The sequence below is a fragment of the Rhinopithecus bieti genome, unplaced genomic scaffold, assembly GCF_001698545.2.
Source record: "Rhinopithecus bieti isolate Rb0 unplaced genomic scaffold, ASM169854v2 scaffold_6380, whole genome shotgun sequence".
Classification (NCBI taxonomy): domain Eukaryota; kingdom Metazoa; phylum Chordata; class Mammalia; order Primates; family Cercopithecidae; genus Rhinopithecus; species Rhinopithecus bieti.
This window is the reverse complement of record NW_016806642.1, coordinates 5511462-5527865: the sequence shown is the minus strand read 5'-3', so window position 1 is coordinate 5527865 and position 16404 is coordinate 5511462. Positions and strand designations below refer to the sequence as shown.

General features: G+C 42.3%; 1 protein-coding gene across 2 annotated transcripts in view; it reads left to right on the top strand.

Moving 5' to 3' along the window:
- The window catches only part of ROR1 (receptor tyrosine kinase like orphan receptor 1), a 418261-nt gene that overhangs the window by 130614 nt on the left and 271243 nt on the right, over positions 1–16404 (top strand). The window contains exon 1 of one of the 2 annotated variants that reach the window (XM_017877197.1): positions 16054–16237. The exons of the other annotated variant lie outside the window; for it this stretch is intronic. Coding sequence (XP_017732686.1) covers positions 16153–16237 — 85 coding nt within the window. The 5' untranslated portion in view covers positions 16054–16152. Of the gene's footprint in view, positions 1–16053; positions 16238–16404 lie in introns of those variants that run through there. 2 annotated transcript variants of the gene reach the window in all.

Here is a 16404-nt window from a genome sequence, read left to right as displayed (position 1 = left end):
AGGTGTGCAGAGGTTGTGCCACAGCAGTTTTACACTTGGCCTTGGGAGTTGTTGTCTGGTTCCCCACTATCCCCAGTTTATACACTTTCGCTAAGTCAGGATTCCAATGCCTGGAGCTGTAATAGCAGTGTAATAGCACTGTGCTCCAGGGCCTGGAGTGTTCCTTGATGTGTTTTGGGATTTCTAGCCAAATGAACTCAGTATAAGTTAATCTCACTTTTCAGATTCTAATGATATCTTTAGAGATTTTATCCTAAATCAGTGAACAGAATTTGATTCTGAGTAAATTTAATTTGGAAAAAAAAAACAAAACAAAAAACAAACACCCAGATACATACTTTCTTGTTTGTAGAATAAAACCTCCCTTTATTAATTTTTTTTTCTTAAAGGACACAACATTAGCCCTTTTAATTATGTCTTTTGATTTTCTGGGGTCCAGCATAACCTATTCTGTATGGGTTATACATACTTCCTTCCATCATATATTAATGAATACAACTCCCTTTAGATGGAGATTGTGCTAGCTAGTGTACAAACTAGATAGGCCCTGACCTCAAGAAGTTAGCAAGCTAGTGAGAAAGATAAACAAAGATACTATGTTCTGTTTCTTTATTTATCCTAAGACATATGAATAAAGAGTAAACAAAGGATACACGACTCTAAATACTGCAATACAGTATAGTGGAGGAAGGTTGAGTATGAACTTGGGAATAAGGAAATATCTTTTTTTATGGTGATGTTATTGAAACATCCAAACCATGATATAGTTAAGTTATATTTTCGGTGGTTGAACTTCAAGGCTTTTTTTGAAGACATTCAGTCTAAGTCTGCAGATAATAGGAAAAGAGCTTATCCTTAGCTTTAAGAAATTCTTTGTTCATAGCCGTTAAATGGAAAAGAAGGAAGAATTGTCATACGCAACATTTTAAATGTAATTCATAGTTTCATGTGAATTAGTGGAATTAACAGTAACCAGGGAAACTTCTGAACCTTAATTTGATCAGACCCTAGTAGAAAATAACAGACCTTTTTTTTTTTTTTTTTTTTTTTTGAGAGAGAGTCTTGCTCTGTTGCCCAGGCAGGAGGGCAGTAGCTCAATCATGACATATTGTAGCCTCGACCTCCCAAGCTTAAGCAATCCTCCCACTTCAGCCTCCTGAATAGTTGGGACCATAGACACATGCCATCATGCCCAGCGATATTTTTTTAAAAATTTACTTATTGTAGAGACAAGGACCCACCAGGTTTCCAAGGCTGGTCTCAAACTCCTGGCTTTAGCAGTCCTCCTGCCTCAGCCTCCCAAAGTGCTGAGCCTGCAGGCATGAGCCACCATTGCCCAGCCGAAAGATGTGGATTGTAAATCTAGCGCCATTACTAGCCACAGCTGTATTACAATCTGCATTCAGCTGTGAGTTCAGACACCTGAAAAGTATTGGCATAATAAGTTATGGAGAGTTCCTAAAACTCATTCTTTAATTTTCTCATGTAATAAAAAGAGGAGATAGGCAGTAGACATTTCCATGGAAACAGACATTTCCATCCCATAATGTCTTCTGGGACCTAGACACCTTTTCTCTTTCCCCCAATCATCCTTAGTGTGTGCTTCTCATCTGTAGTCATAAGGTTGCTGATCCTCCTTTTACCTCACGTCCATGTTTTTGTTAGAAGAATGAGACGGGCAAAGTATAGGCACCAGTGGAATCAGCCCTCTTTCAAAAGCTTGCTCAGAAACCCTACCTAGTCACTTCCCAGTCCATCTCACGTGCCAAAACCATGTCACATGACCACCCTCAGCTGCAAGGGAGGCTGGAAAAAGTCTTTTAGCTGAGCACATTGCTGCCCCCAATAAAATCAGGGTTCTGTTAAGACAGAGGAAAAGTGGGGGCTGGATATCAGTTAGGAGTCTACTAATCTCTGTCCTATCAGCTGAGAAATAAACTTAATCAGCAGTTAGTTAACTTTTTTGAATGCACCCTCCCTGCCTTTTCTTCATTAAATCTTCACAAACCCAGGTTCACATTAAAGTGTATTTTCTTTAGTTGAAGTTCAGGTTGGAGTGCTAGGGATATTTCTCCCTTCCACTCCCTCTTGATGATATCATTCATTTGAAATATAGTTGGCTTCATTTATTTAGTTTGTCTTCCATTTTAGGTTTATTTCTTACCCACTTCACTGATTTTATTTATGTGTTTGTCTGCTTATATGTGAAACATTCATATGTTTTAGAAGTCAGAACAATACAGAAAGAAATACTCAAAGACACATCCCTCTCATCTTCCTTCTGCTCCTTTCCACCCTCCCATCATTCCACCTCATTCCTGCTCACCCCATGCCCATAGGTGATCAGTCTCATTTGTTTCTGGTTTAACTTTCCTATGTTTGCTTTTGCAAAATGTGCACAGATTATATAACTATATAGATATATAAACATACATAAACATAACTATATATAGCTATATACTTAAATAATATATAGATATGTATTTTTATATATAGATATATTTTCTCATTCCCTTTTTTTCTTACACAACAGGTAGCATACTTTAGATACTCCTTTTTACTCAAGAGTCTATGTAGATAGTTATAAGAAACGAAATAATCATGAGACTAGGGAGAAAGACAGGTGTCCAGTAAAAGGTAAAACCAAACAATACAAGGGAGAGACCTCTGCTTAGGAAAGGTTTCATGAAGGAGGCTGCATTTGAACAGAGTCTTGAGAATGGGGGATATGGCAGGGAAGGGAAAGATTTTTCTAGACGTTGACAGAAGGGGAGAACAGTCAGGGAATGATAGGGAAGCGGGGCCAGATCAGGGGCATCAGTTCAGGGGACCCCCATGGTGGAGCTGAAGAATGCAAGTCTCTAGGGAAGAGTGTGACAAGATTGCGATGATGCAGAAAGTAAAATCTGAGTGTTGTGTGCTTTTTGTGGATTACGGGGTTTCTAGAGAATTTAGGCATCATCTAGTGATTTGTTTTAAACTGACACTGTGCGCCCATGTTATAGAGGAGGAAACTGAGGCCGAGATAAACAAGGGTCTTGCTCAAGGTCTCATAGCCAGATGTTGGCAGAGTTGGAATAGTCATCCCTTGACTCACAGTCCCATACTCTTTTCCTCAGGATTTCCCCAGGATGTAAGGTGGCCCCTGTGCTTCACAGACCTGGCAGTTTTTCCTTGGCCAGCTTGGACTTCTCAATTCATTTAGTCCCAAGCCTCCAAATCCAACCAGACTAACAGCAACTTTAAACCAGCCTGTTATGAATTGAGGTGTGTCCCTTCCTCCTTCTCTTTAAATTTGTATATTGAAGGCCTAAGCCCAGTTCCTTAGGAAGAGACTGTATTTCGAGATGGGGTGGTTAAAGAGATTAAGTTAAAATGAAGTCATTAGGGTGAGCCCTAATCCTATTTGACTGTTGTCCTTGTAAGAAGAGGAGATTAGGAAACTCATCCCCACAGAAGAAAGACCACGTGAAGATGCAAGGAGAAGACAGAAGACAGCCATCTGCAAGCCAAGGAGAGAAACTTTAGAGGAATCCACCCTGCTGACATCTTGATCTCAGACTCCTAGCTTCCAGAATTGTGACACAAATTCCTGTTGTTTGAGTCTATGGCACTTGGTTATAGCAGCCCTAGTGTATCAGCCTATGCCTTAACCTGCTTTTTAACTGGCTCCTCGTTGGATCGTACACCCAGGCTGGTATCTTAGCTCCCGGTTGTTACAGCTCCTCATCCTTCCTGTTGTTAAGAGTCTTCTCTGGGCCCTATCCTATGTCACCCACTCACTCAGCCATACTGCTTCAGAGGCAAGAGAGTAGTGGAAGGGAGTTTGTCTTAGTGCAGAGAACATGGAGGGCAGATTGGGAGACTGATGGAGCCACTCACTGGCGAAGAAAATAAATCACCTAACCTTCTGGATTCAATAGTGCAGTTGAACTAGGAATCTCTGAAGCCATGGGGTTTAAAGGTATTTTTTTAAAATTATGCTTTTAGCTTTTTTAATATTCTCAAATGTTTTGCCTCACTACAAACCTTAATATACCCAGGATATTAACAAGTTTTAAAAATCAGGTGATGGGATTATGAGTTTTAATTTCTCCCTTATGCTTTAAATTCCTCTTTATGTGAAGAAAACTAATCAACTTTCTAATGCAGATGGTAATGAAACAAAGGGTATACAAGTTTGTATTAATTGACATATAGCATGTGGAAACGGATGTAGTTTTTAAGATAACAAAATGTGAAAACACAAGTCAAGTTGAGGATGGAAAAAGCTGTCACAAGGTATCTATAATCTGTTGTTTGGGTCATGGCAAAGCATACATGGTAATAGACATACACCATCATGGAAAAGCTCATCCTGTTGATGTTCTGGCTGGACCTTAGGAAAAGGAAGGTGCAGATAAGAGTCTAACTTAAAATTAGAAAAAAGGAACTGAATTCAAAAATTATAAACAACCAAATAGTCTCATAAGAAAAATGAGGGCCGGGCGTGGTGGCTCAAGCCTGTAATCCCAGCACTTTGGGAGGCCGAGACGGGCAGATCACGAGGTCAGGAGATCGAGACCATCCTGGCTAACACTGTGAAACCCCGTCTCTACTAAAAAATACAAAAAACTAGCCGGGCGAGGTGGCGGGCACCTGTAGTCCCAGCTACTCGGGAGGCTGAGGCAGGAGAATGGCGTAAACCCGGGAGGCGGAGCTTGCAGTGAGCTGAGATCCGGCCACTGCACTCCAGCCCCGGCGACAGAGTGAGACTCCGTCTCAAAAAAAAAAAAAAAAAAAAAAAGAAAATGAGAAAATTTTGCTGTGATTTATAGCTCAATTCTTCAAGTAACAGGAATTTTTAGTTACTTAACTTGATAATAATCAACATAAAATAATGTACTTGAGGTTATTGGCACTTCATAGATCAGGGAATATTATAATTATTACTGATAATTAGCTACATGTAATCAAATTGTTCCATTTAGAATGTTTTTAGGTAATCTGTATTCTTGTTATTTCCTATAGACATTTTATAAGCAAAGGTGAAATACAGCATGCTTATGATATGGGGAAGAACAGATCTTGGCAAATGGGATTGTTTTGAGGCCTTGCTCCAGGGCACTAACCAAAACAAACTAGATGAAAAATCATCCACCTCTGTGAACGTTTCAGAGTCAACTGCCTGTTCTCAAACACGCCCTCAGCCTCATAGATACGGGTCCTGATAACCCGAAGTCCTATGCTTTGGTGTTAATTACAGCAGTGCTCTCTCCTCCTGTGTCCTCTTTTGTAGAAAGCAAGGATCATTTTGTAAACATCTGGTTTTACCTCAGAAGCACACGTGCTATCAAGATTTGTGTGTGTGTATGTGTGTGTTTGTAAAAGACATTTTATGTACGCCTGCGAATGACCTTTCCAAGAATCTTGCACAGCTTGTGGCTATTCAGGCCTGTTCCATGGATTTTTCTTCAATGCAAATCCAGCTGTGTCAGTTCCCGTAACCCCTCCTGTGCCTGCTCAAGGTTAAGCACTGCAGTCTGCTCCTTAGTAAGTGTCCAGAGGGTAATTACCCAGGTGCATCTGGGTGGGGTTTAACCCCTTTCACCCCCACCCTCTCTGCCAGATTCATGGGGGAGATTCAGATGTGCAAGAGAGGCAGTTAGTGAAATCAGTTCCCTCTCTTGGGGTAATTTGATCTTGTCAAACAATGCTTTTTACAGAACATATGTGCTTTAGTTTTATTTTAAGGTTCTGAAATACCATTCTCCATTTTGCTCACCACTGAGGCATATGTACAAATCCGAAGATCCTCTTTTGTTACACGTGAAACTTTATTATTTTTTTTGTCAAAAGAAAAGTCCTAAGTTTGCCAAATACAAAGCAAAGTGAATGCTTCAATATTACTTTATCCAGAGCCAAGGCAGGAGAGAAAAGTTGTGAAAATCAATTCAGGAAAGACCAGGAGGAAAACAAAATGATCACCCCAGAAATGAATATTTAACTGTTGTTCGTTGGCTGGATTTGGGAGAAGAGGAGGTAAAATGGTTTAAAAGGCAAAAATTAAACTGCTCAGATTATGGGCAGCTCTCTCCATAGCTTTCGCCCCCAGATACTCTGGGTCTCATGATACTAGAATATCTGTCATGTCTCAGAGGCTAGGACATTCTAGGCTGAGAGTGGTTGTTACAATATTTTGCCCAGGAGTATGGTGTGGGAGCAGCACGTTGGACAGGGACTTGGTGATGTTCTTGCAGGTAGAGTCTGGCAAATAATGAGCATGGGGCTTGGGCAGCCAAGTGGTGATTCTGTTGTGTGACCCCAGGCAAATTGCTTAAGCTTTCTGAGCCTCAGTTTCCTTCTCTGTAAAGGGGCCACTGATTCCCACCCCCTGGGGTTATTTTACAGATGAAATGAAGCCAACTATGCGAAGTGTTCAGTGCTTGCCAGGCACATTATATTTAAGTGGTAGTTGTTATTTTATTATTTAAAAAGATAGCTTTTCCACAAACCAGATATGTGACATTGAGTAGGTCATGCCATGTAGGTGGCTGGGCTGTGGTTTTCTCATGTATAAAATGTGAAATTTAGAGCTATCGTCCCTTCTACTTCTAAAATCCACTGGGCCTTTGAATCCCCTCTGAAGCCTTAGTTTACTGGAAGAATAGTTTCTGTGCCTAGCAGTGTGCGGAGTTGCCAAAGTTTAGATTAAATTTTTAGTAGGAGTTTACTAGAACTTGAAACACTTCTTGTCCATGGATTTCAATGTAATTCGTCATTTGAAAGGTGAAAACATGTGTTCGAGTCCTGGGCAGTGACTTAGCCCAGGTGAGTTACTAGCAAATCCTAGGTCTCAGGCAGTTCTCTTTGTCCTGATACCAAAGCTAGAGAAAGAAATCTGCTTTATTGCTCCTCAGTCTTATTTATGAATCCAAAAATCCTTTCATATCCAAAATCTATATTATTCTGCATCTGAAACTTTTCTGATCTTCCTTAGTCCTTTACAATAATATGATCTAATGCAGAGATAATGCATGGTTGCTTCCAGAGCACTTTGATTTATATAATTACACTCATTTGCTCCTCAGAACAATTCCATGTGGCAGGTCTGTTATCACCCCCAATTCACAGATAAGGAAACTGAAGGCTGGATTTGCTGAGGTCACATAGCCAAGAGTTGTCAGATATGGGTTACATACTCACGTCTTTCACTGCAAAACACACATGTCTCCCCCTGAAGCAAGCTCCCTCTGCAGTGCCAGAGCATTTTGTTTATGAATGAGGAGTGGCAAAGCAAAAGTTGAGGTCACAGTTGGAAACAGGATACAGAAATGCTGGTTCCTTCGTGACCCACAAGTTCAGATCTGTGATTCCCAACATCTTTTTATATGAGGGCCTATTTTTCTTTGGTAAACAGAAGTTTATTATTTTATTATACAGGCAAAATACAGATGTGCGAAAGAGAAATATGTTCATATACTGGTGATTATCAGTGTTAACATTTTGGTGTCTTAACCTCTTCACTCCCCCATTTATGTCTTTATATGTATTTGAATGTGTACTCACCAGAATGTTCTTAATTTGCACATACTGTTGAGAACCCTTCTTTACTAACAAAACATGATGGATTGCCCACAGAGAGTTGTATGGGACCTAGATTTCTCACCAGATAGGCTTATCCTGCCTGCCTCTTGCTGAATTTTGCTAGAAAGTTGTTCCTACCACCTTGTACTACCTCATTCCCCAGGGGAAAACTGCAGCTCAGTCTGCATAACTCCTGGTGCAGCAGAGCCCAGCAGTGCCAGCAGCCAGGTGTGATCCGGCTCCTACCATGAAAGCCCTGACTTCTCCCACCATGCCAGGACTCAGATGAAGAATGTGCCAGGGAGTAGGAAGTGGTGTCTCCAGTGGCTCTCTAGAGCTACTGATACAATGTGGAAGTGCAGGGAGTTAAGGCCCACAGGTGAGCCTTGGCCAAGGGGAGATAGAAGCGCAGGAGACTGCTCTGACCCACCCATATGTGGTTTCCATAAAGCCTTTGTCTTGGCGATCCAGCAAACTGGCACTTTCCTGTGAAGTTATGACAGCTTAGTAACTAATGCACAACTCTATATTTGCTCTATCTCGATTCCTACCTCACCTCCCCCTGCCCCCTGCCTACCTGCTTTCCACCCTGGGATCCCCACCCCTGCCCCGATAAAACTTGAGCACAAATACTTTTCTTCAGCTTCTTTTTTTTCCTTTTTAAACTTAGGAAACTGAGCTGATGGTCATTACATTTATAGTATCTCTGTTCAGTAAGTACTTACAAACAAAAATTCAATAGCTTTTAGTGAATGTGGATTTTATTAATTACAACAGAATCTGTATGCACTTGAAGAAAAGTAGTGTGTTGAGGTTATCTTCAGATGCCATTTGGTGATAGGTGAATTAAAGGATTCCTTGAAGCCACTCTGTGCCTCTCTCTACCTGCGTGTCCTCAAGAAGAAGACACAGTCGGGTTGTTTAGGTGAGATACAGGTCATCATAGCTATTTTACCCTCAACTTGACCTTTGTGCTGTAGTTGAAGACTCTCAGATAGAAACTCAGTCCATCCAGTCTCTTCCTCCAGCTGCCTTTCAAGTGCGTGAAGTTTTGAAGTCTGCACACATTTTCTCAGGGTGAGGCAGTATACACATCTGGGTCAGCTTTATTCCAGTTTTCTTTTTTTGAAATATATAAAGTCAATCAGTGTGAGTAACTGCTACATGAGACCACGGAGAAAATGAAATAAATATGTTGGAAATGCTAGAAAGTGATCTGCAGTTGTTTATTCGCCTCAGTCTCACTTCCTGGGCTTATTTTAAAGCATTCAAAGGGTTTGAACAATCTTTGAGTTGTTTGGCGTGCTGCAAAAAAAATATGGTCTGTCCTCTAATATGAAAGAATTTTACACTGTGCTTCCTGGCCTGGAAGTGTGTGGGAGAGTGAGGAAAACAGGGAGAAACTAGTCTCAAGGGACAGGACCTCTCGTGCTGATTAACATTCTCTTAACAAGGCACTTAATATATTATATAATTCAGTGCACTTCATCTATGAAGCCATATTCACAGGGTTTCCTTTCGTTTCTCAAGGCCAGGGATGCTGCCTGGTACATCTCTGCACTCTCCAACAGTGCTACATTTAACAGGTACTGGCTGAACTCTTTGAATGATGAGGTGGTTGGTGAACTTTTCAGCTAGCTAAGTCAATTATGGTGAGTTGCACAAGATGCCCATGTAACAAAGAACAAATGCTGGAAACACAATTTATATATGGACAAATTACTGACCAAGACAATGTCCTTGTTTGTACAATGGACATTGTTCAGGCAGAGCTCATGGCCTGTATTCACAGAAAGGGCTCATTGGCTGGTTTAAACAGAAACCAAGAAGAGAGGGGTCAATGAAGGCAGGACTGGTGAAGGAAGGCTGTGTCCAGTGCCTTATAGGGATGAAAGGGGATGAGACAGTGGACGTAAGGACTGAGAGTTCTGAGTTCCAGTCTTTGCCTTTTGAAATCTAGTGTCACTTTTGAGGCCTGTCCCCTCCAGAAAGCTTTTCCTGATCCCTGAACCAGTTAACTAACCTCCTATGACCCCATAGCCCTGTGTTGGGACCTTTATCCTGGTGTGCTCCTGCATGACCATTTGTGTTCTTCCTGATACCGTCCTCTAGATACTAAGTCATGTCTGTGAGGGCTGGGCTCTTTCTGGTTCATCCATATGATTCCCAGACTGCCTTGCACTCAGGCCACTGCACGAATGCCTGTCGAAGTAGACGTTCCAACCCAGAGGTTCAGCACGACAGGGACATGCATCCAGCCTTTGTAGTGCAGTGGGTTGAAGAGTGACGCCCTGAAAAAAGATGTGGCCACGTCCCTTCTCACCAGCCCTGGGCTGCATTCTATGTAACAGTTTTGTTTTTCTGTGTCAGAGAAAAATAAATGATGTTTGTGTGAGTCATTGTTATTGACTCCCTCTCTCTCCAACTTGAGAACTGCAGGAAGATTGTTTGCTCATTGCCTAGCCTTCAGGTATCTGATGGAACAGGAATCAAATGATAGACACTTTGAACCTCTCCTTCGCCATGATGCTTGGACAATAAACTGTGGCCTCAATTCTTTAATGAGGAGCCTTGAAGGATAACCTCTGGAGTTAAACAGGCCTGGGTTTGAACCTTGACTGTTACTCATTTCTGTGGTGTGGCTTTATTTCCTTGTGTCTCAGTGTTCTCATCTGTGAAATGGACATAACAATGACTGCCTCTTACAGGTGTTGTTCTGGGCATTAGAATGATACTCTGTTAGTACAGGGGTCCCCAACCCCATCATCTGTCCAGGGCTAGTTAGGAACCAAGCCTCACAGCAGAAGGTGAGTGGCAGGTGAGCGAGTGTTACTACCTGAGCTCTGCCTCCTGTCAGATCAGCATTAGATTATCACAGAAGCGCAAACCCTACTGTGAACTGTGCATGCCAGGGACCTAGGTTGTGTGATCCTTATGAGAATCTAACTAGTGCCTGATGATCTGAGGTGGAATAGATCCCGAAACCACCACCCCCCACCCGCAACGCTCGTCTACAGAAAAGCTGTCTTTCATGAAATTGGTCCTCGGTGCCAAAAAGGTTGAGGACAGCTGTAGATAGTAGATACTGTTAGTTGTAGTATTGTGTCATTATGTTGTTTGTGCTAGTGAAATCACTAAGACTCTTGTTCCAGGGAAAAGAAGAAACAAAAAACGGAAGGAATAAAAAGTTTAAGCCATAAAGCATTAACAGGAACACTTGGACCTGTACAAGAGATATGCTGAGGGGCATGGGGAAGGAATTCCTTCCTTCTCAAGCTGTACGTGTCGGGCTTTGGCTGTGAAGATGACACTGGATTTTCTACTCATTCACCAAACATTTCTGGAACCCACATCCCATGCCACATGTGTGTGGGGGTGCTGTGTGGGTGTACAAAGACGAATTAAAATGTGGTCCTGGGTCAGGGACAGTGGCTGCCACCTGTAATTCCAGCACTTTGGAAGACCAAGGTGGAAGGCTTACTTGAGCCCAGAAGTTTGAGACTAATCTGAGAAACATAGTGAGACCCCCATCTTTACAAATAATAATAATAATAATAGTAAGACTAGTTAGCTGAGCATGGTGGCACATGTCTGTAGTCCCAGCTACTCTGGGGGCTGAGGTGGGAAGATCACTTGAACCCAGAAACTCAAGGCTGCAGCAAGTCATGATGGTACCATTGCACTCCAGCGTGTTCAACAGAGTGACACCTTGTCTCCAAAAAAAAAAAAAAAGACATGATCCTGATCTCTACTCTCAGGGTTTCATATCCTCCATTGAGGGAAGATAAAATTTATTATAATGCAAGTAGAAACCGCTCTAAATGCAGCATTTACAAAACCCTATGAGAGCACAGGGGTCTGTTTGAGGGAAGTGGAGAAAGGCAGAGCTATTGCCATTTGGATTGGGTCTTGAAAGATGAGTAGGAGTTCTTCAGGAGGGGTAGGAAGGATAGATAACATGTACAAAGGCAAAGCAATGCAAAAATACAATGGTATGATGTTGGCTGTGACTGGCCTCTTACATTATAGGGCTGGGGAGAGAGAGTTAAGCAGAACATTCAGCCAGAGTTGCATCCTTGACACTGTTGGGCTAAGAGGCTGGGTTGCCTTGTTTTAGTTTGAGGAAGGCTGTGGACCTTTTAAAGGGAGGGAATGATACGGGCTGTTCTCATCTGATACTTGTGCTTCTCTTCTCCCTGTTCTTTTGAGTTGGACTGTGGCCATGGAAGGGCAGAGGAGGAGAAATCTTCCAGCAGTCATGGGAGACACAGATATCATTTATCTTAGTTGAGATTAACAAAACAAATTAACTTTGGGTGTGAGGAGAAGCACTTCAGATAAGAAATGGGCAAACTTGGTGGGGGTTACTGATAGTGGCACCACATCTTCCCTATCTTTACTTGGGGCCATTTATTTTATTTTCCCCTCTCTTTAAAAGCTGTTGTATCTCTAGGAAAAAAAAAAAGCCTCTACCTTTAGGAATGTGGTGTGGTTTTACTTCTGATAGGTGAAGAAAATTTAGCTTCTTGATTTTTCTATGCTTGATAAAGGGTATAGTGTATAAATGTAGGATACAAAACTATTTCTAACAGGATCTCAAATTTTATGAAAGAAACACAAAATATGCACATATTAATGTAGAATAGACATGTGTAATATACATTGCCCTTTGGGTTGCAAGTTTTTCTTCTATATTTCTCACGTTTTTTCTGGGAGAAAAATAAATCTTAAATATTTTAAACAAAAGTTCTCGGTGAGTGTGATCTCTGTACTCAACCTTGGAAACAAAAACAGATTTCTTGGGAGGAAGAGGGATAAAATTGAGGGTATGCTGTGTATTTTGGGAAGAATTTGGCTTATTTCTTGTTCAAACCTTTCACTAGTTGCTGTAGATTCAGATGGTTCTTTCATTATTCATTCTACATATATTTACTGAGTAACTACTCATCAACCAGCTGTACCTTTCTGGACAGGCTTATTTTGGACTGAAAGGCGTTCACTTGCCTGTCCCACGGCCTCCTAGATTTTCTTAGCTGCGCTCAGTGTGGCCACAACACCCTGTGATTCTGTCATCACCTCCCTTGCTACGAGGCTGCTCTAGAGCCCTCCATAAACAAGCTGTCCAGGCTGTTTGGATAAGAGCAGGGGAAAGACAATAATAAACTTGGGAGGATGGCATGACCAAGGTGATTCGCAGTGGAGGTTTTTAATGGCTTTTTACACACGATGCCTTATTGTCTGCAGTTTAAAACGCTGTCCTCACACGGTGGCTCTGTGAATGCCAGCCTCTCCTGGGGAGCCTTCCCTAGCAGTGCAGCCTCAAATTCAGGGAAGATTCTGGTTGTTTCTTCTGTGAACAAATATCAGAAATTCCTGTGCCTGTGTCAGGAGCTCTAGGTTAGGTGTGTAAAAGAGATGGCTAAGTTTGGGACGCTACATTAGTGTTTTTTTGTTTTTTTTTTAAGTTTTAAGATTAAAAAAAAATTGTTAGACTTCACTAGCTCTTGCTTTCTCCTTTTCAGCACCGGCTGAATAACCAGAACCCTGAGCTGAACTTGAGTATTCAGGAAGGTGAAGCACAGGGGAAAATGTTTTATTAGAAACAGGCTTTCTAGCTGTGACAAATTATATGTGAAATTTCAAGTACAGACCCGCAGGGCTGTGATGACTTCAAGAATGATCAACTGTGGCTCAGCCTAGGAAAGTGAAGGGATGGGAACCCTGTGTGCCTGGTTTATGGTGTGGCTTCACTTCCTAGGGGAGAGGGAGGCAGAAGGAGAGAGAAAGTAGCATGCTGCAGGGTGCTGCTGAGTTCAGGCTGTGGCTGTCCCCAGTATTTCAGCTCATGCCAGCAATCAGAAGACCTCCAGAAGGAAGAGGCGGGAGCTGTTACTCAAAGCTGAGAACCTGTAAGTTGAGGTAGGAAGAAGACAGTTCAAATCCCTTTGGATGACTCTTGGGCTTTCTAAAGTCTGATCCCAATTTATCTTTCCAGATCATTCTATTAACGTGGCCAAACACCAAATCTTTTGTGTACACGTGACCCTTGGAACCCTCTTCTCTGTTTGGCAAACTCTAAACCCTCCTTCAAGAACCAGTTCAGAAGTGATCAGTGTAATCAGCCATTTAAAAAAATTGGTTTAAATCTGTACCCCTCCACCCCTATTTCTGCTTCATCTCTCCCCAAGGCAGAACCAGTCTCTCTTCTCTGTTGCTTCCATGTGACTTGGCTGATGGACGCTGTTAGAATTGACGCTCACAGCTTGGGGGAGCAGATGGGGTCTGGGAGAGCCTCCTGAGTTCACTGGCACAGGATCATACAAGACAACAAGTGTGAAAGTCATTTGTTAATTGCAAAGCACTGTACCAGTGTGTTCATAGCTACCCTTTATTGAATACATCATTGTGCTTGGTATTTTCTCATCAAATCCTCACAAAAACCATTTGAAGGTAGGTATTATAGTCGCCTTCCTTTTAAAGATATGAAAACTGAGTCTCTAAGAGGTTAAGAAGTGGGCTACCCATGGCCACATTAAATAGTAAGTGGCAAAGTTACATTAAACCCAATTCTGACTCCACCATCTCAACCCGTGTCACCATTTTGCTGGGCCTGTGGGCAATGCAGATGTGAGGGAGACATGGTCTTTGCTGTCAAAGCTTCTAATCCAGGCTGGAGGTAAGTCACTGCCAGCTGGTGTACAGCCTAAGGTGGGATACAGGCTCTAAGAAGGGTGCACATAAAAAGTGTTTGGAGAGCAATAAAGAGGCTTTGTGGAGAGAGCTTTCCTTCCCTGCACCTTGAGGAGTGGGCAGGGTTTTTATAGCAGACTTAGAGAATAGGGAATGGCAGAAACTACAGGAATAAAGGCTTAGGGGGGTGCAAGAAGACTGCAGCAGAGAGAAGGGTATGAGACTAAGGCTGTCTTAGTTACATGACTGTTACTAAGGACTTAGAGCCCATAACATCTCCCACCCTCTGCCCCCCATCCTTGGTCTTCTATGATGGGAGACAGTTGCTAGCCTGCATGCAGGGATAGCTATGCTTATACAGAGGTTCTCACATGGAGTAGTATGGCTTCCCTGGGTTTGGAAGCACTTTTGATTTTGCCACAAAAATTGACAGGTGGTGGGGTGGGGTGGATGCGTGTGAAGGTGGGGTGGATACATGTGAAGCCAGGGTGGTGTGCTACAATTGGCACTTGTTGCTCCCTGAACCAAATATACTAAATATATTGTAATGGATACATCAGTCCTGCCAGGGAATAATTCTCCCACTCCAGAGACCAGCATCTCCTGTGTGGGATCCCCCATCTACAAGTATACATGTAAACTTTCCCCTGGGCCACTGCAGTGTCCCTCTGGGAAACATGAATCTGTTCCTGGCACGTCTCTAAACACTCTAGAATGGTTCAGTTGTTTTATCCCTATACATACTTGACCTTCAGAACCTGCTATTTATGCTACTCCCAAAGCTTATAACTGAAAACAAACATGTCTACCCTATTTTTCTTCCCTTGAAATATCCTCTGGCTCTGAGGTCATTTAAGGAATAGGCAGCTCTTGCAGATTTTTGCAAGCTTCCTCTTAGCATGAACAATCACTGCAAAATGATCCATCTGATCTGGCTACTGTTGTGGAAGGGAAGAGGATAAAAAGAGCATTCATTGGGCCAGGCGCCTTCTCAAGAAGGGCTCATCAAGGTGGAAAACCAAGTGGCACATACTTGTGGAGAAAGTTTGAAAGGAGTAGGGGTTAAGGGAGTGGTAGGGATTGAGGAAAAGCCTAATAACATGGTAATAGGAGATAACAGACTACAAAACCCCTGTGAAACCAGGAATAAAAGAGCCCCATGCTTCACAAATACAAGATTGAATGGGTTTCATGTTTAATGTAAATACACCTGCCATTTGTTCTCTGAAGCACTGGTTACAGGTTTTGAGATAAAATAGAGTTTTGAACATTGTGCCAGTGTAATTTGCCTTTGCCCAGGCATAGACTGTACACTTTGTTCCTGAACAGTCTCTAGAGACAAAATAGTGCTCTGATCAGCTCAAAGGTCTCACCTCCTGATGTGAAACCTCTGCTTCCACCTGGCCTGCATCTGGGACTCCTTGGCTATTGACAGAGTAGGGGGAAGGGAGGCAGTGGTCCAGGGTGCCAGTGATCTCATGGCCAAAGTGGATCGTTTTACTCTCCTGCTTTGAAGTTACCCACTGCATTAAGGGTAAAGAGCAAAACCCTCAATTTCTCCTATAACGCCCCGGCCTACTTTTGCTCAAGTCTCACTATCTTTCTCTGCGGTTGCTCAGGCCTGCTTTCGGTTCCTAGACTGTTACTGTGCAGGGTCCAGCCTCAGGGCCTTTGCTGTTCTCTGCGTGTGAGCCCTTCTCCTCCCTTCCCCTTCAGCTTTTAATTCTTCTTTGCTTACGTCGACATTATATATTATTTCTTTAGGGACGCTTTACCTGAACCCAGCCTCGCTGCAGAAGACATCAGATGACCTCTTACGTTGGTCATTGTGCACCATACTTTCCCTGTTGCTCCTGTCCCAGTTTATAATTATACATTTGTGTGATTACCTGATGAATGTCTCATCTACCACCGGACTGTGAGTTCCATGAGGGTAATCCTGGCCTCAGTCTAAGCCTGACACCTGGCGGGTACTCAACAGGTATTTGTTTAAGAAATTAATTATTAAATTTATCACAGATACATCAGATGATGCAAATAAGCAAGCAGGAAGAAAAAAAGCAATTGCAATTCTACAACCAAAGAAAAGCCACTTTCCATTTTTGGGCATATACTTCTTTTTTTTTTTTTTTTTTTTTTTTTTTTTTT